Source organism: Ambystoma mexicanum, chromosome 4p (assembly GCF_040938575.1).
Source record: "Ambystoma mexicanum isolate Mex_15411 chromosome 4p, UKY_AmexF1_1, whole genome shotgun sequence".
NCBI classification, from domain to species: Eukaryota; Metazoa; Chordata; class Amphibia; order Caudata; family Ambystomatidae; genus Ambystoma; species Ambystoma mexicanum.
Window position 1 is genome coordinate 55,591,899 of NC_090927.1, and position 21,875 is coordinate 55,613,773.

General features: G+C 49.5%; 1 protein-coding gene across 4 annotated transcripts in view; it reads left to right on the top strand.

Annotated features, from left to right (window-relative positions):
* Window positions 1-21,485, top strand: part of LOC138452987 (NACHT, LRR and PYD domains-containing protein 12-like) — a 468,167-nt gene extending 446,682 nt beyond the window's left edge. For all 4 annotated transcript variants that reach the window (XM_069605368.1, XM_069605370.1, XM_069605367.1 and 1 more), the window contains one exon: window positions 17,893-21,485. In XM_069605368.1, coding sequence (XP_069461469.1) covers window positions 17,893-17,971 — 79 coding nt within the window. In that variant the 3' untranslated portion in view covers window positions 17,972-21,485. The remainder of the gene's footprint in view (window positions 1-17,892) is intronic.
* Window positions 21,486-21,875: the final 390 nt, after the last annotated feature.

Genomic DNA, 21,875 nt, shown 5'->3' on the forward strand with positions numbered 1-21,875 from the left:
CATACCAGCCCAAACCGCTAGGCTACACGCCTTCTCCACATGACCACAAGTCTCCCCAGGCATGTTGTGCGGTCATTGCACAGGAAGCACGAAACCCATTTCTGATTATACCTGTGTAGGGAGACTGAAACATGGAAATAGTGAAGAGTGATGTATGAACAAGCTTTGAATTAACCATACCCACTGGCACTTACTCTTGGGCAGCCCTCTTATCCATTGACCTTCTTCCCTCTGAGCAAGGCCAGAAGGGGAAAACACATATGGGGAATTAAGGGCTGGTCCCACACCAGCATGGTCAGTGACATATGAGCTGCTATGTCATATCCCTTCTGCCAGAGGCCTCAAGTCACCCTAGACATGTTACAGCATCATCTGTGGAGTGTAACTGTAGACTCAACCCTCAAGCATGAGAAAGGGTGTCTGTAGACTTGGCTCCTTTGCTCTCCCTGCATTCTAAGGCACAGAGTTCCAGCTCACTGATGACACCCAATAAGGCTGAAAGGGATCTGGGTAAAGGGGAAAAGTGTTGTGTTGTGTCTCCCTGCAGAGGGAATGAGACTTAGTAGGTCAGGGTAGACTGCCTCTGTAGGGTGGGCCAAGGCCTTATTTGTATATAGGATGTCCTTTTCTATAATCACGTAACAGAATGAAAACCAGTGCTTGGAAGGCTGCTCAGAGCAATTTGATAGAGATGGACTAAAACACTCATATGGAAGGTTCTCTAGGCCTCTGCTACCCGGAACAGCCCCTGGAAGCGGGCATTGCTGTTTAATTAAAGAGCTCTGGCTCATCATCTCCCTAAGGAAGATAGTCTATGTATGGATGTGGGTCTCTTTTTCACTAAAACCGAAACAACAATAAGACAAATGACTCAACAAAAAGGACCTTGACACAGGGGTCCACCTGCGAGACCCAGGGAGACGGAGGCAACGACTCCAGCCAACCCTCACCATCCCCCATCACCCGTACAGCCACAACTAGGTACCACGAGCTGTGGAACGGACAAGACACAACTAATCACCACACAAACGGAAGTATGGACACTAGCAGCTGCGCTAGTCATGTGGGGGGGTGAGGAGCATGCAAAGTTATTAAGGGAGCGGGCGGAGGGGACAGCTAAATCCTCAAACGGCCTTGAATGGAGAAAAAAAAAAAAAACGAACACGTACCTCCTGAGGCATAGGGTGTACAAGCATCCCGTCGTGTAAGATTACACGAGCCCAACCGGCTCAATCCAGGATAGAGATGCCAACTAACCAATACCACTAACAACTTCCTTCTCTGCATACACCTCTCAAACTCCAAACCAAACACAACCACAAACCTCCAGCACAGCAAACCGCACGAACTTCACTACACTGCAACAACAAAACAAAAACACACATAGACTCCCACATCAGCACACGACTACCGGCCGCATACACCCCAGGCCCAGCCGACGGAACCACCGGGCTGAGGCTGCCAACAGCACATCACTGCAATCTTGCACTTTTCCAGCCTCCACCCACTAACCCACCCCTCCCTCCCTCTTTCAGAGCCGCCAGAGCGCCAGGGGACCACTCCGGTGGTGATAGTGCGCGGTACAAATGACCTTTAACATTAACATTAACATAGACTGCCATTGTATTCATGGAAAGCAGTCCTGGGGCGTCACCCTCTGTTCAGAGCAATTAAAATTTGAGACCAGGAGTGACACACAGTCTCCTCATTCTGGCACTTCAGGGATGACACGTTGCGTAGGTTCAAGGAATAGTGAAGTGGGGTCCACTATGTTTGAAAAACATACATGTATTGTAGAGCAAACCTGAAATGACCCACTGTGAAAGCAGGCTGTGTTTTTAGCATTTACAACACTTCACAGCTGGTCTAAATATGTTGACAGGTATTCCTAAAATTCCACTACTATACTGTAACCAACCTCCTTCGGAATCTTTAAATACCATGCTTGTCTGCATGCCTCTGGAAGCCCCACACATAACATTAGCTGCTGGGATTTCAATGCCTAATTATCCCCAGCAATGGCATCTCACACTACCGTGCAAACTAAGCAATATTTCAGAGGTAAGCACATGTATTCTGCAGCCCATCCGCATCGTTAGGGTAGTGTAGTGAGTTCCTTATGCTCACTGGATTGCAATGTTTGAATGGTTCAGTGTTCTTTCTTCTCCCGGTATCCCCCAGGATCGATAATGGGGGCCAACCATTTCCGTTTAGAACCCCATGATTGACATAGTTGATATACTGTGCCCTCGCTGCTGTTTGGGGTGGCACCGACAGATCACCCATATATACCGGTTGCATTCTGGTGCTGTTGATGTGGCTGTCTTCAAAGTTGGCCTTGGTGTCCTATGAATCCTTTATCTATGGCCGGACCTACATGTTTTAGGTTGAGTATCTTCAAGCCCATGAGCTTCCACAAACCTTTGTATCGTGTGTTCGAGAGGTCCTTGTCGAGACATTGACTGGCAGATCCTGCAGTGTGCACCCTCCTGTGTTAGGTGGTAATCTTCTGGAGTATTCTGTTTTGAGATGGTATTTCTAGGTAGGTTCAAGACCTTGACTGGCAGATCCTGCAGTGTGTGCCCTCCTGTGTTAGGTGGTAATCTTCTGGAGCATTATGTTTTGAGATGCTATTTCTAGGTAGGTTCAGGACCTTGACTGGCAGATCCTGCAGTGTGTGCGCCCTCCTGTGTTAGGCGGTAATCTTCTGGAGTATTATGTTTTGAGATGCTATTTCTAGGTAGGTTCAAGATCTTGACTGGCAGATCCTGCAGTGTGCGCCCTCCTGTGTTAGGTGGTAATCTTCTGGAGCATTATGTTTTGAGATGGTATTTCTTGGTAGGTTCAAGACCTTAACTGAGAGATCCTGCAGTGTGCACCCTCCTGTGTTAGGTGGTAATCTTCTGGAGTATTATGTTTTGAGATGCTATTTCTAGGTAGGTTCAAGATCTTGACTGGCAGATCCTGCAGTGTGCGCCCTCCTGTGTTAGGTGGTAATCTTCTGGAGCATTATGTTTTGAGATGCTATTTCTAGGTAGGTTCAAGACCTGGACTGGCAGATCCTGCAGTGTGCGCCCTCCTGTGTTAGGTGGTAATCTTCTGGAGCATTATGTTTTGAGATGCTATTTCTAGGTAGGTTCAAGACCTTGATTGGCAGATCCGGCAGTGTGCGCCCTCCTGTGTTAGGCGGTAATCTTCTGGAGTATTATGTTTTGAGATGCTATTTCTAGGTAGGTTCAAGACCTTTGACTGGCAGATCCTGCAGTGTCCTTCCACCTGTGTGAAGTGGTGGCCCACTGGTGTTTTTGCGTTTTAAGATGGTTTTCAAGGTAGGCTCAGTGCTGTGCCACCAGAAACGTTTTTGGAGGAGGGCAGAGACCAGCAGAGGGTCCTCACTGTTCTTCTTTGGGCAGGCATTTTCTTTTGTGCTTTAGGACTCGTCCTTATCTTCAGTAGGAGATTGAGGGATGACATGTAACTAAGCTCCCGATTGAAGGGTCACATTCATCTAATCACTGTTGTGCTTCCTTGGCCAACTGTTGTGGCCTTTTCCCCTTGATTTCCCCCCTCATGATTGGGTACAGCCTATCAAGGTTTAGGACAGTGACCGACCATGTAGCCCTCGTTTGGCTAGCCTGTCACCAAGACACCAACATCAGGATCATGGACAGGTTCCTTAGCTGTGTAGTTCTCAGTATATCATTGCAAGCGTAGACCACAAACTAATGTAGATTCTCCAGCATGGGGTCTGGCATGGATTCACATGCTCATGAATATTCCCCGTCGTCAGGCTGGGAATCCTCGGTAAAGAAAAAACCAGTATCAGTTTCGTTTCTGATCTGTCTTTCGTAGTAATAACCAATCACTGGTCTCTGCGTCATACTGACCACAGCCAATGACTGCCCTCTACCTAAGCACCGCCTCTGGCAGCCATCTTCAGATTTTTACCGCACGTTCATGTGTTGGGATCCTCGTGCTATTGCTCTCGAGCGTTAGTGCTTTTTTCGCGCTTTTTCACAAAAAAACTTCGATTCTTTCGGTCAAAAGAGCCTCAAGCTCCACCGATCCTACATCCGATCAACGGGGACCCGTGTCGGATTCATCTGTGCCCCTCAAGGGTGAAGATTTCGTCGAGCTACGCTTCGGAGGACTCCAGAAGCTTCTCAGGCCCGGTCTCGGAGATGGCCCAGGAGAAGGGAAGCTCGACGCCCGGAAAGCTGTTCAGGGTCTGCCCTGGATGCCAGCTGCAGAACGTCTTCAAGGAGGACGAACACTCTTTCTGCCTTTACTGCCTTCATGAGGACAAGACGCACGTGGAGAAGGACTGTGCGTTTTGTGGCAACATGTCGGAACGGACCATGAAGGACCGCCATCAACGTCTCGCCAACTGGCTGGAGGGTAAGAGCCCGTCTGGCGAGAAGAAGAAGAAATCCGAGCGGTCTTCTAAGACCTTTGAGGGCGCCCCGGCGACGGGGGCCCAACATAAGGCCAAGCACCGCGAGTCCGCTGGCACCGGGAGCGCCGAACGGTCGGGCTCTACGGTCGCCAGGCAGGGCGCACCCTCCCCGGCACCATCAACCACGAGCCAACGCTCTGGGTCGGGTAAGAGGAAGGCCGAGCACCCGGCGAAGCTCCTGGAGAGGCCCCGGTCGAGCTCTAAGGCAGAGGAGGAGCGTGGCAGTGCCCCCTCCCTCAAGGATAAGGCGGTGAGCGCACCTAAGGTGGTGAAGGCCTTGATCCATCCGACCAAGCCCTCTATCGAAACGGTCGCGGCGGCCCTGGCTCAGCCTGTGGTGGCTACACCAGTGGTGGCGACCTCAGGGCCCAGAATCTCCCTGCCTCCGCGGAGGGAGTCTTCCTTTGTGCCCATCGATAGGACCCCCGTGAAACCCTCCGTGGGGAAGAAGAAGGGGGGGCAGGGCGTCGTTGTAGATTCGGCCTCAACCTCAGAAGAGGAGCTGATCGAGGTCTTAAGCCACGGCCTAGGCGTGGAAGAAGGCCAGCCCGCCGGGATGGACCCCGACGCAGGTGACGACGACGACATCGTCGAGGATACCGACGGGGCCCCTGCTCGCCCGTCGGATTCCCCTCTGCCAGCGCCGCAAGACAACTCGGCGGCCATTTTGTTGGCCATACAGTCCTTATGCACCGAGATAAGGACGAGGCTACCGTTACCGACGGAGGAACCTCTCCCGTCGGGGGATCCAGAACCGGGACCTTCTGGTGTTCCCCCTACCAAGAAAAGAAGGATCCATCCACCACCTCCTTTTCAACCGTCGCGCCCCGTCCAGCCCTCCTCCCCGTCCACCCGAGGGGATGATACGGGGACTGACACGGCAGCGACGGGTACGGACGACGAGGCATACGACGAGGATTTTCCGTCGTCGCCTCCCAACAGGGCTTCTCCGCCCGACGAGATCGGATCTTTCCACTCCATGATCTCCAGGGCTTCCGAGCTTTTCCAACTCTGCCCTGAGGAGAAGAAAAAGGAAGGCTTCCTTTATCAGCGGCGCGAGGCCAAGAGGAAGACGGTCCTCGCAGTGCCTCTGTTGGACGACATTTGGGATGAGGGCCTTTCCCTCCTCAAGAACCCTTCCACGACGCCAGCTAGAAGAGACCGGTACGAGAAAAAGTACCGGGTCCCGGACACGGCCCCCCTATGCCTCCGGGCGCAGCCTACCCCGGACTCCGTCGTCTCCGCGGCAGCCAGGAAGAAAGCAGGGGGGGGTGCGGCCTCCACATCAACTTCCCCGCCGGACGGCGAGGGAAAGAAATTGGATGCTATGGGACGTAGAGTCATCTCGTCGGCAGCGACGACGATTAAAGCGGCCAACGCCTTGGCTATCGTGGCCCGCTACGACAGGGAGCTCTGGTACAAGATAGCTCCCCTGCTGGATTTTCTGCCGGACGACAAGAGGGCGGAGGCCCTTGAGATCCTGCAGGAAGGTGAGGTGGCGTCGGACCACGCCATCACCGTGGCGACGGACATCGCCGACACTGGGTTCCGCCAGCTGGGCAACGGCGTTTGCCTTCGACGTCGTGGATGGCTCAAAGCTACAGACTTTCGGCAGGACGTCCAGACCAGAGTCCTGGACATGCCCTTCGACGGGAACAACCTGTTTGGGAAGACAGTGGACGATTCCCTTCAGGCCATCAAGGCGGATACTGAGACGGCCAGGGCCCTTGGAGTCCTGCAGCAACGACGAACGCCCTTTCGGAGCGGCGGAGGCAAGGGCGCCTCCAAAGGTTCCGGCGGCGGTTTCGCTTCCTACCGTCAAGCGGCCCGCTCGTCGTCGCAAGAGGCCTACAGAGGACGAGGCAAGTCTAGCGGACCCCGCCGTCGTCGCCAAGGAGGTCAAGGCGGCAAGGCCGCGTCCAAGCAGGATTGAACCGGCCGTGGGGTCGGGCCCCCACCGAAGCACCCCGGTGGGAGGCCGGCTGGCGGGCTTCGTCAGCGTGTGGGAGTCCATCTCCACCGACCGTTGGGTGCTGGACGCCCTGGCCCGGGGCCACGCGCTCGAGTTTCAAAGAAGGTGCCCGCGCGTCCCCCCCGTGGCCAGGAAAGAACTTCACGTCCCTCAACTTCTCCTGGAGGTAAAGGCGATGCTCAGAAAGGGCGCCATCGAACTCGTCCCAAAGAGGCTTCGGGGCTCCGGAGTCTACTCGCGATACTTCCTCGTGAAGAAGAAGACGGGAGGATGGCGCCCCATCCTAGACCTGCGACGTCTGAACAAGTTCATCAAGGCGCAGAAGTTCCGGATGGTCACCCTCCAGCACGTCCTGGGTCAGCTGGAGGAAGGAGAGTTCCTATCGTCGTTGGATTTGGAGGATGCCTACTTCCACATTCCCATCCTAAAGGGGCACCGAAAATTCCTCAGATTCGTGGTCCAAGGGCGTCATTACCAGTTCAAAGCCCTTCCCTTCGGACTACGGTCGGCACCCAGGGTATTCACCAAGTGCCTCGCACCGGTGGCGGCGCAGCTGCGCCGCGAGGGGATTCACGTCTACCCCTACCTGGACGACTGGCTCATCCGCGCCAAGACGAGGGAGCTCGCCGTGGTCCACACGGCAAGGACCGTCAAACTCCTCACGGACCTGGGATTCTCCGTGAACTACGCCAAATCCCACCTGGTGCCCGCGCAAGTCGCACTGTTTCTGGGAGCGAGGCTCGACACAGTGTCCCTTCTGGCCTCCCCGTCGGAGGAGAGGACCAGGACCATCTTGGGCAAGGTGCAACGGATGTTGGTGGCCGACGCGGCCAAGGTGAGGTCCATCAAGTCCCTCCTCGGGATGATGTCTTCCTGCATCTACCTCATTCCCATGTGCAGGCTCCGGATGCGCCCGTTGCAAGAATTCCTGGATGCGCGCTGGATCCAGACGACGGGCAGCTTCGAGGAAAGGATCAAGCTCGACGAGAGTTTCCGACGAGCGATACGGTGGTGGGGCACCCGCGCGCATCTGACGGCGGGCATGGACTTCCAGACCCCAGCCCACCAGGAGACTGTGACCACGGATGCCTCCCTGGAAGGGTGGGGAGCGCACACCGAAAATCTGCACGCAAGGGGACTCTGGCTCCCGACGGAGAAGTCCCTGCATATCAACGTCCTGGAGCTCCGTGCAGTGTTTTGGGCCCTCAGGTCCTTCCTTCCGTCCCTCAAGGGCAAGGTGGTGAGGATCTTCACCGACAACACCACCACCATGTTTTACATCAGGAAACAGGGCGGAACCAGGTCCCCAGCGCTGTCCAAGGAGGCGCAGGACCTGTGGCATTGGGCAGTCGCCCAAGGGATTTTTCTAGTGCCGTTTCATCTGGCAGGGATAAAAAACAGCATCGCCGACTCACTCAGCAGGGAGCTGCGCTCGTGCCACGAGTGGGAACTACGGCAGGATCTGGTGGATCGCCTCTTCCGACGGTGGGGCACACCCCAGATCGACCTGTTCGCGACGGCAACGAACACCAAGTGCCGGAGGTTCGCCAGCAGGTTTCCCCAGACGAGGAGCATGGGCGATGCTTTCTCGTTCCCCTGGGAGGGCCTGTTCCTCTACGCGTTCCCTCCCTTGCCTCTGCTAATCCGGCTCGTCAACCAGCTCAAGAGGTCACGGTGCAGGATGATCCTCGTCGCACCTGCGTGGCCGAGGCAGATATGGTTCCCGGACCTTCTGGACTTGTCAGCGTCCCCGCCGATCAAGCTGCCGGCGGACGCGGATCTACTCTCCAGGGAAGGAGGCGCCATCCTCCACCACGACCCGAAGTCGCTGAACTTGCAGGCCTGGCTCCTGCAGCGCTAGAGTTTGGAGGATACGACATACCGGCCGATTGCAGAGAGGTTCTTGCAAAGGCCAGGGCGTCCTCGACTCTTAAATGCTATGGACACAAATGGAAGAGGTTCTCTGTCTGGTGCCACGCACAGAAGATTAACCCTCTACGGATTACGGCTCCCCAAGTACTGCCGTACCTGCTGACGCTGGCCAAAGCTGGTCTGGCACACGCGTCCATCAAGATCCATCTTGCTGCGATCTCCCGATACACCAGAACCACGGGGCGGACGTCCTTGTGGTCTCATCGTCTGGTGAAAGAGTTCATGAAGGGACTGTTCAGATCGTTCCCGCCGGTGAAGGCCCCGGCCCCGGCGTGGGAGCTCAACGTGGTGCTGACCAAGCTCATGGGACCTCCGTTCGAGCCTCTGCACTCGGCCCCGTTGAAGTTTCTATCGTGGAAAACAGCTTTTCTTGTGGCCATCACCTCCGCACGACGAGTGGGAGAGATCCAGGCCCTTTCCTGCAAGGCCCCGTACTTGACTTTCCACGACACGAGGGTAGTGCTCAGGACGCACCCCTCCTTCATGCCCAAGGTGCCGTCGGACTTCCATCTCAACGAACCCTTGGTGTTGCCTGTGTTCTTCCCGTCGCCTTCGTCGCCGGCTGAGAGGACTTTGCACTCGCTGGATGTGGCTAGAGCGCTGAAGTTCTACGTAGACCGCACGAAGTGTTTTCGGAAGACGTCACAACTCTTTGTGAACTTTGGACCTGTCAATCAGGGGAAGGCTCTCTCGAAGGCTTCCATTTCCAGATGGCTCTCCGGCTGTATCATGTACTGTCATCGGTTGGCAAACCGACCGCTGCCTGGCCGTCCGAGAGCCCATTCCACCAGAGCGATCGCAGCTACCACGGCGTTCCTATCTGGTGTGCCCCTGCTGGACATATGCAGGGCTGCTACGTGGAGGTCGACGCACACCTTCACGAAATTCTACTGCGTCGACCGGGATTCCAGGGAGGAGTCCAGGGTCGGCCAAGCAGTGCTGCGCAACCTGTTCGCCTGAGGTGAGCCTGGTGAGGAGGTAAGATGCTTAATGTTGAGTTTATGTGATGCTTAATGTTGAGCCTTTGCCACCTCCCGTGGTTGTGCATGTGTGTACTGCTATGTATTCTTTATTCATGAGCATGTGAATCCATGCCAGACCCCATGCTGGAGAAGGAACAAGTTACTTACCTGTAACTGTTGTTCTCCAGCATGGGTCTGGCATGGATTCACATGCGAACCCTCCCGCCTACCCCTCTGCGGCTCTTCACTTGGTCATACTGCCACTTCACGTGCTTCCAAATCTGAAGATGGCTGCCAGAGGCGGTGCTTAGGTAGAGGGCAGTCATTGGCTGTGGTCAGTATGACGCAGAGACCAGTGATTGGTTATTACTACGAAAGACAGATCAGAAACGAAACTGATACTGGTTTTTTCTTTACCGAGGATTCCCAGCCTGACGACGGGGAATATTCATGAGCATGTGAATCCATGCCAGACCCATGCTGGAGAACAACAGTTACAGGTAAGTAACTTGTTCCTTATCAGTCTTGACATCATCTGGGGAGCAAAGAAACGAGGGACAGCCAAGAAGAAAGCCAAAGGGTATGTGATAAAGCCACTGTCTGCAATCTGTCCAAAGAGCTGACAAGGACTCAGGAGACCAGGAAAGCCAGCCTACCAAGGGCCTTGTGCCCATGCCATGAGCTACCTCCTGTCTGACAAGGGTGAGACAGCCTCCTGGATACATGTATCAGACAACAGTAAGGTGCCTTTTATATCCCTCCCGAGCCTGGTTCACCATGATATGATATGATATGGCATTTGTAACGTGCCTATACACAAGTGTTTCACCATGTTTTAGTAAGACCAGTGATACTTTGCCTAACACCAGAACAGAGCTTGTGAGGATATATATAAAATGCAAGTGTTTTCTTGCTGTCAAAACAGCACAGCCATACAGGCTGGGACCCTATAGAAGTGATGCAGCTGCACAAGCACCTGCAGCAGTGTACAGTGTTTCTCCGCTCAAATCGACTTACCATTTGGAGATTGGAGTAGCCCTGAGGGACATCATATTGAAGTTGCCAGAGGGGCCACATTTGCCAGTCCTGCAGGAACAACCAAGCCATTGAAGCCCGGAGCACTGGGAATCGTTCACCTACTACAAAATGGCCCCATCTGCAAAGGAAAGAGGCTGGAGGGCTCCTTGACTAGGGAAAAAGAGCGGCAACCAGGAAGGCACCAGGTGGGCGGGGCTTGCTAAGTGGGGAAAGAGAGTGGCAACCTGGAAGGTACCAGGTAGACGGGGCTTAGGCCAGAATGTGTACTATATCCCTCTGTGTGGTCTCTGTGCACGCTATCCTTAGACGTGGGCTGGGTACTATATCCTTAGACATGGGCTGGGTACTATATTCTTGCATGTCGGTTGTCTACTATATTCCTGGGTGTGGGCTGGATGCTAAATCCCGGGTGTGAGCTTGGTGCACTAGATGTGGGCTGGGTACTATATCATGGCATGTGGGTTGTGTACTTTATCCCTGGGTGTGGTCTAGGTAATATATCCCTTGATACTATATCCATGGACCTGAGCTGGGCACTATATCCCTGGACGTGTGCTGGGTACTATATCCCTGGAAGTGGGCTTGGCACACTATATCCATGGACGTTGGTTGGGTACTATATCCTTGACGTGGGCTGCGTTTTGTATCCCTGGGTGTGATCTGGGAACTATATCCCTGTAAGTGGCCTTGGTGCACTATATCCTTAGATGTGGGCTGGGTACTATATCCTTAGACATGGGCTGGGTACTATATCCTTGCATGTCGGTTGTGTACTATATTCCTGGGTGTGGGCTGGGTGCTATATCCCTGGGTTTGGGCTGGGTACTATATTCCTGGACCTGGGCTGGGTACTATATTCATGTACCTGGACTGGGCACTATATCCCTGGAAGTGGGCTTGGCGCTCTATATGCCTAGACGTGAGTTGGGTACTATATCCTTGGACATGAGCTGTCTATTATATCCCTGGGTGTCGTCTGGGAATTATATCCCTGGAAGTGGGCTGGGTACTATATTCCTGGACTGGCTACTATAGCCCTCAACGTGGGCTGGGTATTATATCCCGGGACGTGGGCGTGGTGCACCATAAATCCCTGGGTGTAGTCTGGGTACTATATCCCTGGGTGTTGGCAGGGTACTATGTACCTGGAAGTGGGCTTGGCACTATATCCCTGGACGTGAGCTGTGTACTATATCCCTGGATGTGGTCTGGTTACTATATCGCTGGCTGATGGCAAGGTACTATATCCCTGGAAGTGGGCTAGGGCGTACTATATCCTTGGATGTGGGCTGTGTATTGTATCCCTGGTATGGTCCGGTAACTATATCCCTGGAAGTGGGCTGCATACAATATCCTTGGATGTGGGCTGTGTATTGTATCCCTGGGTGTGGTCTGGTAACTATATCCCTGGAAGTGGGCTGGATACTATATCCATGGACCTGGGCTGGGCACTAAATCACTGGAAGTGGGCTGGGTACTATATCCCTGGAAGTGGGCTTGGTGCACTATATCCATGGACTTTGGTTGGGTACTATATCCTACGACGTGGGCTGCGTATTGTATCCCTGGGTGTGATCTGGGAACTATATCCCTGTAAGTGGCCTTGGTGCACTATATCCTTAGATGTGGGCTGGGTACTATAGCCTTAGACATAGGCTGGGTACTATATCCTTGCATGTCGGCTGTGTGCTATATTCCTGGGTGTGGGCTTGGTGCACTATATCCTTAGACATGAGCTGGTTACTATATCCTTGCATGTGGGTTATATCCCAGGGTGTGGGCTGGGTACTATATCCCTGGGTTTGGTATGGGTACTATATCCCTGGACCTGGCTGGGTACTATATCCCTTGACCCGGGCTGGGTACTATATCCCTTGATGTGAGCTGGGTACTATATCCCTCGACCTGGGCACTATATCCCTCGACCTGGGCTGGGTACTATATCCCTCAACGTGGGCTGGGCACTATATCCCTGGACGAGGGCTGTGTGCTATATCCCTGGATGTTGGCAGGGTACTGTATCCATGGAAGTGGGCTATGTACTATATACCTGGAAGTGGGCTGGGCACTATATCCCTGGACGTGGGCTGGGTACTATATCCCTGGACATGTGCTGGGTACTATATCCTTTGACGTGGGATGTGTACTATATCCCTCAGTGAGGTCTGGGTGCTATATGCCTGGGTGTTGTCAGTGGACTTTGCGTACTATATTCTTGGATGCGGGATGGGTGCTGTATCTTTGGATGTGGGTTGTGTACTATATCCCTCTGTGTGGTCTGGGTGTATGTGACTGGATGTGGGCTTGGTGCACTCTAGCCCACTTCCAGGGATATACTGCCCAGGTCCAGGGATAGAGTACCCAGCCCACGTCCAGGGATATAGTACCCAGCCCACTTCCAGGGATATAGTACCCAGACCACACCCAGGGATATAGTACACCACCCACATGCAAGGATTTCGTACCCAGCCCAGGTCCATGGATATGGTACCCAGTCCACCTCCAGGAATTTAGTAACCAGGCCACACCCAGGGATATAGTACCCAGCCCACACCCAGGGATATAGTACACAACCCACATGCAAGGATATAGTACCCAGCCCACGTCTAAGGCTATAGTACCCAGGCCACGTCTTAGGATATAGTGCACCAAGCCCACTTCCAGAGATATAGTTCCTAGACCACACCCAGGGATACAATACTCAGCCCATGTCCGAGGATATAGTGCACCAAGCCCACTTCCAGGGGTATGGTACCCAGCCCACGTCCAAGGGTACACTGCCCAGTCCAGGTCCAGGGATACAGTACCCAGCCCACATGTGGGTTGTGTACAATATCCCTGGGTGTGGGCTGGGTACTATATACCTGGATGTTGTCTGGGCGATATATATCCCTGGAAATGGGCTGGGTACTACATACATGGACCTTGGCTGGGCACTATATCCCTGGACGTGGGCTGGGTAGTATTTCCTTGCATGTGGGTTGTGTACAATATCCCTGGGTGTGGGCTGGGTACTACATACATGGACCTTGGCTGGGCACTATATCCGTGGACGTGGGCTGGGTACTATATCCTTGCATGTGGGTTGTGTACTATATCCGTGGGTGAGGTGTGGGTACTATATCCCTGGAAGTGGGGCGGGTATTATATCCATGGACCTGCGCTGGGCACTATATCCATGGATGTGGGCTGGGTACTATATCGTTGCAGGTGGGTTGCTTACCATATCCCTGGGTGTGGGCTGGGTACTATATCCCGGGGTGTCGGCTGGGCACTATATCCCTGGAAGTGGGCTGGGTACTATATCCATGGACCTGGCCTTGGTACTATATCCATGGAAGTGGGCTGGATACTATGGGCCTCATTAGGACCCTGGCGGTAAGGGGTTTGCGCCAGCGTTAGCTGCGCCGACCCCTTACCGCCAACTACGAGTTCCCATAGCGCCATGGTCATTTTTCCGCCCGCTTTTTGCGGGCGTAAAAATCCATGGCGCTATGGGACCTTGGTGTTAATTACGCCACCGTAATTTACGGTGGCGTAATTAACTCCTTCCCCACTCCCATTATACCCTATGGGGCCGAAATGGGAATGGGGAAGGGTAAATGGGTCAATGGGGACTTACCGCCCCGCCGACCTCGGAATGGGGCGGTAAGTCCACCATCCGCCATGGCGTAAACGGACTTTACGCCATGGCCGGAAAGTCCGTCGATGGCGGAAAAAATCCGCCAGGGTCGTAATGAGGGCCTATGTCCACTGACCTGGGATGGGTACTATATCCTTGCATGTGGGTTGTGTACTATATTCCTGGGTGTGGTCTGGGTACTATATCCTTGGACCCGGGCTGGGCACTATATCCTTGGAAGTGGGCTTGGCGCACTATATCCTTAGACGTGGGCTGGGTACTATAACCTTAGATGTAGGCTGGGTACTGTATTATTGCATGTGGGCTGGGTACTATATCCCTGGGTGTGGGCCAGGTACTAAATTCCTGGAAGTGGGCTGGGTACTATATCCATGGACCTGGGCTGGGTACTAAATCCTTGCATGTGGGTTGTGTACTATATCCCTGGGTGTGGTCTGTGTACTATATCCCTGGAAGTGGGCTGGATACTATATCCATGGACCTGGGCCAGGCACTATATCCTTGCATGCGGGTTATGTACTATATCCCTGGACATGGGCTGGGTACTATATCCCTCGACGTGGGCTGGGTGCTATATCCTTGCATGTGGGTTGTGTACTATATCCCTGGATGTGGGCTGGGCACTATATCCCTGGATGTGGGCTGGGTACTATATCCCTGGACCTGGGCTGGGTACTATATCCTTGCATGTGGGTTGTGTACTATATCCATGGGTGTGGGCTGAGTACTCTATCCCTGGGTGTGGTCTGGGAACTATATCCCTGGAAGTAGGCTGCCCCATGACTGCATTATTTTGTTGGGATAGTTTATTAGTTTCTTTGGTAGAGAACCCCTATAGACATTTACACAATTACTCATCATGACAAGAATGCAGGCTTTGAAACTAATTTCTGTTTTGTATTCTCTTGATCTGGCAGATGGTGGGAGCAGGCAGACGTTGGGAACCTGTTTTGAATTGCATGTGTTTGTGGACTTGCATTTGCATTTAGGCAGGGACAATGGCCAAGTGTAAGGGATTATGAAGTAATTCCTTTTTTTTGACTGTGACACAGTTGCTCTAAATCCTGATGAATTTTCAAGAATTTCTCTCCTGATTAGATCTTTTCTCTGCCCTTTTGGAGCACAGTGTAATTTTACTTTGGAGGCTGATGTGCAGTATATTGGTGTAGTCCAGGTTCTACATGATCATAACACAACCTTTTGTTGATTTGGGAAATGGGGTCAGCATTACTGTAGCGCTTGATGCTGGCAGATGACTGAGGCACTATGGACCTCAGATACTAAGGCAAGCACTTCTTCGATGCTTACTGTACCTTTTACTTTTGCACGTGCCTTGCTCTGACTGCTCAGGCCGTTTGGTCTACAGTAGATGTCAGATTTGCTCCCTCTCGAAGTCAGATGGCGCGCTGTCTTGCAAGGAGGGTGAATTGGGGAGAACACGTTTTTAAGTTTTGAACTATTTGCATTGCTAGATAGCAAACTAGAGCTGTTTGCTATCTAGTGATGTTGCATCATTTGCAAACATCCCTATCAAGAGGAAAGCTGAGCCATGTCTTAGGTGAATTCTGCTGCTGAGGTTTGAGATGTAGTGAGGTCAGGCAAAAATAGATTGAAAAGTAAAAAAGCCAAGATATATCCTGCTTTGAATTAGTTAAACAATGGTTGTTGTATAATGTTCAGAAGGCTCACTGTGTCAATTAATCATGATTCTGGGGACCGATTAATGCAAAAGTCTGATGGAAAGAGTCATAAAATTGCGGGATTTCATGAGATATGATGGTGGGTTTCACCTGAGATGTGTTGTGGCAGGAAATATAATTTCATAGAGTAGGTTTGGATGTAGGTTTGGATGCAGTCTACATGAAATTTACAAGCCAGGTATGTAAACATGTAGTGGGCTCAGGTGGTGACTTGAATTAGGAACTGGATAAGCCACGTGAAGCATAGCATGATTTTGGAGTGACATGCATTCCAGTATGTTTCACCCTCCTTGCTACAGAAGCTCCCCTAAACATCTGGCTAATAGAATCCCACCATTGACTGATAACTAAGGTACAGATTCAATGGCCCGTTGATCTCTATGGGCTTCTCTGAAGTTATGATATAGTATAAGCTACTGGCAACTAGGGCTGTACCGAATAGCATATTTAGTATTCGGCCTAATACCGAATAGTTTGTCAACTATTCGGCCGAAGCCGAATATGAAGCCGAATAGTTGCTTTATTTAATGAATCCTGTTCCAAACTTCAAAAAACACATTTGTTAAAAAATCTAATAAAGCACAATTTTAAATGCATTCTATACTTTTATTTCTCGTCAGTGTAATTAATGTACATTCTTTATTTAAAGTATAAAAGCCGGAAATAAAGAAGATTTAACCAAAATGAAGGGACCAAATGTTCCAAAGATTGTTGCATATTCAGTGCCAGTTAAAGGTGGAGGCTTCACAAATGCAAATGGACTGCCTTTGTGAATCAGATGCATTGCATTCTCTATCCAGTTGCAAAGTCGATGCAGTTGAGTTTCGAAACTTCTTTGCAGTTCACATAGAAATGTATAAAATGGTTCATGTCGGCTCATGCAGGACACAAGTCAAGAGGAAATCTGAAATGTGTGAACTCCATCTCAAACTATTCACCCCACCCAAACAAATGCTGCTCACTTTTCACTTATCCTAGCTACTCTTTCTCGCCAATACACAAACATATGCAACTTACACTCAGGACTCAAGTCCTTAAAAACAGAAAAGGGGGGACTATGACGTATGCAGTGGGAAGTGACATGACAGGAACTGAAAGTATCTGTGCACATTTTTTTCAGTTTGCTTTTTTCAACTGAAAAAAGTGCACATTTCATATAAACATTTGCCAAAAGAAAAGATGTTACTGTAATGTTGCAGGCTAAGTATAAAAGATGACCACCCTTTTTTGTCTATGAATCTGTATCAAAAACTTGCCCTAAAGAGAAGATTACAATATAAGATATTTTTCAGCTGTGTAATAGCAATTTGTCTGGTCTAATTCTATTCAATTTTGCAAACTGAAGTCTATATTTGCCTTTCTGAGTTCATGTTGCATTGTATTCAAATGAGAATGTCAAAGTATTCGGCAAGAGCCGAATAGCTTTTTTTCAGCCAAAATTCGGCCGAATACTTACTCGAAGCCGAAGTTCGGTACACCCCTACTGGCAACTATTATTTAAAAAAATTAGTGAAAGGTTTTAACAATCTGTTTTCTTGTTCCATTTTAATGTAACCACTCCCTATTGTGGTACTGCCCATCTATTTGCAAAAGGGACTGCCTTTATTGATATCTATCTATGAAGATGAAGCATGACTGAGGTCTTCCAGCACATGTTGCTAGGTGTTCCTTCTTACTGGCAATGTTCTAACCTATCCAACGTGTTCACCCACGTGCACTGCTTCAAAGTCCTCAATATATCTCCCTTTGATTGAACGCCCTTGGACTAGTAGGCCGGTACCCCCCGGGCATGCTCTCCTCTTCCCAAAACCTTACATTAAAAAGAGGCATCAGTCCCTTGCAGAGACAGCCACCTGGGTGCCTTGCTTGCACACACCCTACCCCTCTCCTTTGAGCCTACCATTGTTTCCATCCCTCCCCACCCGCCATCTTGAAACACCAACTCTCCCTCCTGTGGTGGGAAGATTCAGCTGGCAGACTTGTGGAACCCCTCAAACTGTCTGCTACAAAGTACATCTCTGAGGTGTTGCCTTTCAGAAAACTCTGTAGAAAAGAACATGGTTGATTTCTGTATTGTGTAGACTTCACTCTGTATAGTGTTGTATTAAAGTTATTTAAAAACTGAGATATAAGACAAAGTTATGCGTTTCCTGCCTGTAACATTTACCAGCCTTTCTTCTGTCTTTCAGATTGTTAGGCAATGCATTCACTCAAGAAGGACGGGAAGAACTGAAATTAATACCAAATATAGAGTCAGACTGGTATTGATATTTCACAGTAAATTCTGTATATTCCATTTTTATCACTCTGAAATGTGCATCGTTGATGAACAGAAGAGCCTATTGATGAAATGAGGCATGAACGCTTTTCTTAAAGACATCTACCCTTGATTGTTTGGACGTTTCCAGGATATGACTGACCTGCTTTGAATCTGTTCTTGAATTAACCATAAGTGTTTGCCATTTTATATTATCAACCATGGTATGAAGTACTGGCTGCCTGTACATTTTGGGTAACATTTGATAGCAAATGCGACCATTTCCCCAGAAGCCATCTTCTGTATCCTCTTCTGCTGTACCTGTAAAGGAAGGAACCTTGCCAGAGTCTTGGGGATTGAGTATGGCATCTGGATCGACGTCAGGGCGTCCAGGGTGCGCAACTCTCAGATTTGCTGTGCCTGTAAAGGAAGTAACCCTACGCCAATCACTTTGGCGACTCTTGGGATGAACCACAGTGGGAGAGTCCTGCGTTTTGTGGATAGCATCTAAATCCACTTTGGGTGTTTCAGGGTACACAACTCTGGGTCCCGCAACCCAGTTTTTAACTCAGTTGTTGCCTGTGAGTTTGGAACTATGCTCCGTATGGGCTTCCTACTATGCAGTTTGTGTATTTCTTCCTTGTTAGTGTCTGACAGCAGATGTCAAAATTGAAGCAGGCGTCTTGCAGCCTCTGTTTGTTTTACCTTGCTTCATTTTTATTTTTCAATTTCTTTTGTTTCCATACAGTTTGATCTGGTAATTGGCCTGTGCATCGCAGACCAGGTACCAGAGTTTGTATTTTCTGCCTGCCAGATCACTGAGTGTTCTAATCTGCCCAAATGATATTCTTTCAGACCTTTTGCCAGAATTAGCATTTAGGGGTGGCTGAAATATCCACCAACCACCACGAGTACCACAAAAGCAGGTTGTGGAATGTGAAGATAATCTTTCAAATCAGAGAAGTGGAGTGGAGTGGGCAGGTAGGACACAAAAACATAAAAACCAATCACATGGCCAGGATGTTCCACGTACCCTGATTGGCCGTGATGCCCTGTGTCTCAGGCAATCAAGTTCCCAGAACTCTTCGATCACCTGATTGGCTGGAGTGCATCACATTTCAGTCAATCACAATCCATCTTGCCCTCATCTTGGCAGAATTTGAAGATTTGCTACCTCTGTAGCGGTTGAGAATTCCAAGAGCAGAATCTACGACACGACAGATAGGAGGCATGTTATGGCAAATTTGGATGAGCGAAGTGCAATGGACGCCGTCCCACTGACTGACCGATTATGGCCACTTGCAATTACCAAAAGTCAACACAAACTCATGCCCAACATACAGACTTGACAGGAAATGATGCCAACGAGGAGGCAAGGAACTGTGGGCATATGCATGAGTGAACCTTTATGATATGGCCTCCAGAGGAAAGAGTGTGAGGTTCATTCCAAACAAAAAAGTATCAACATTTTTGTTTGGCGGGGAGGCTGCTTACCTCCCAAACTCTTAGCACGATGTTGTATCCTGCTTCCACACGATCTGGCTTGTCTGGTAGATCCATCCTGCGTGGCTTTGATGTCATAGAATGCACAGCATATGTTGATGCAGGGCCCCAGAATGTTATGCCTTGAGTTTGGGTCCCGCCCAGGGACAGATGGAGAGACGACATGAAGCCTGGGTGGTGGGAGCCAGTGGGCTCTCCCTGTAAAACTTAGGATCCTGCTACCATCTCCTGTACCTGATGTTCCTGATTTAACCGTATGTGTGCAACGTTATAAAGTAACCTAAGGTTTACCATGCTTCCTCCTGAACCTTCATTATAACGCACGGCTCACACCATATGCACTGAGTTTACCAGATAAGGAAGGAGACACAGGGTGTGCAGTTGCTTACCCTCAAGGGACCATTTTATTAAATATTTATTTTTTCCAACTGTATTGATAGGAATTGATTGTGGAGAAGGCGCCAAGTGTGGGGTTTTCCTCCTTCACTGTTAAGTGTGATTATTGCCTTGCACTCCAACACTTTCATATGGGAGAGAGTGAATAGACAAAGAGCTCTTTCAGATCCAATTCAAAGTAGGCATGGCCTCAAACAAGGCTACGTCTTAGCACCACTTCTTTTTAGTTTATTTATTTCTGGCATTTCTTGTGCTTTTAATGAAATGAGTTTTTCCTCCCCGTTTAGCTAACAAAAAGGCAAACTATCTTTTATATGCAGAAGATATGGTTTTGATGGATTGCCCGCCTATCAGTTTTCAACAGTAGTTTACGGGTTTGGAGGATTACAATAATAATAATAATTTGATTATAAATGTAACCAAAACAAAAGTCTTTCAATTTAGGTCAGGAAAGAAATGCTGCCATAGTAATTTTAAATGGTTCTTGGGAAGTTGTGCATTGGAACGAGTATCTGATTTTATGTATTTGGATTATTACCTATTTGAGGGTTCTAATCAAAATTTACTTTTTAATCTTCAAAAATCTAAAATCATCTCTCTGGCTGTAAAAGCGGCTCAGATAAATAAGAAATGTGGATACTTCTCTTTGATCCGGTTATAGAGTACTATAACAAAAAGCTTGTTCTGATGATCATATATACGGTGCAGAAACTCTGGTTGTTCTACTCTCCTGCTCATTGGATTAAACTCAAAATTTGTTTTTGGCGGAAGATTTTGAATACCCCAATGGGGGTCCCTGCTGCCGTACTTAGATACAAATTAGGTCAACTTTCTATCGCAGCACCTATTTTATGGAAACATCTGATTCTGTTGTCTAAAATTGTGTTCGCAGAAGAGTCTACAATCCGGTGGAAGTGAAGCAGATTATGCACCAAAGAAATCTGAGTCCCACTTAATAAATGGGAAACTGAATGCTGTAAATGTATGCTAAAGTATGATGTAAACATCAATCTAATACGGTGCTAAAAGGTGGTTTGGGAGTTAGACTGGATATTTACAATTCAGTAAGTCCGTAGATATCTTTACTGAGGAATTTTGCTTTATGTATGGCCTTTGCATGTACTACAAAATTATTTGATTAAATTCCCTAGTCCCTTTTGGCAAACTCAATTTCTTCGCTTATGGCTCAACCTCTTCCCGACTAGAGAAATATTGGGATCTAGGTAGGGAGTAGAGCGGCAGCTTAGAGGTTGTAGGTACTGTCAGATTGATAGAACTATTGAGACCAATTGTCACTTGTTGGTGGGGTTTAAAGGTTTATATGAACAACATTTGTATAATTTTGATAACCTTTTTCAAGATTTTAGAACTTTGTCTAGTGGAATAGTGTGGCAACTTATGACTTCTGATATGAATGGTTGGCGCTTTGCAGCCTTGTGTTTTCTGAAGACATTTTTGGAGACTGTTAGTATTGTCTTCTTTTATCCGAGTGATTATATATGTATTTGTTTTAGTATTGACTGTTGGAAAGATGTACTGTTATTATGAAATTATTATGTTTATCTTTTCTATTGTATAGTAAAAAAGGTCTTGTTTTTCACTAAAAATAAATTTAAAAAATTTCAATCAGGGTCCAAGGCATTGGTCAGTGTGGGAAATCCAAGAGGGAAGGAGCGATGTGACATACGGAAGGGCGCACTCCCAGTAGTAAGAAAAGGAGACAGAGTAGTTACAGTGTGAGAACAAATGCACTAGTCAACAACAGTGAAAATGCACATGGGCACCCACATAAGGCGCCTAGGCAAAGGGCTGATACAGCATGTTTCGGAATGTGTTCCTAATGGCTCCAGCATATGCAAATTCATTCATGTTAAAAATCGAAGAAGATTATATCATCAAACATCCGGTGTGGCACAAATATATCAGTCATTGGGGTCAGTACATAGACAACATTTTCATGGTGTGGAATGACACGTTCAAGACACTGGAAACATACTTATAGTACCTTAACCTAAT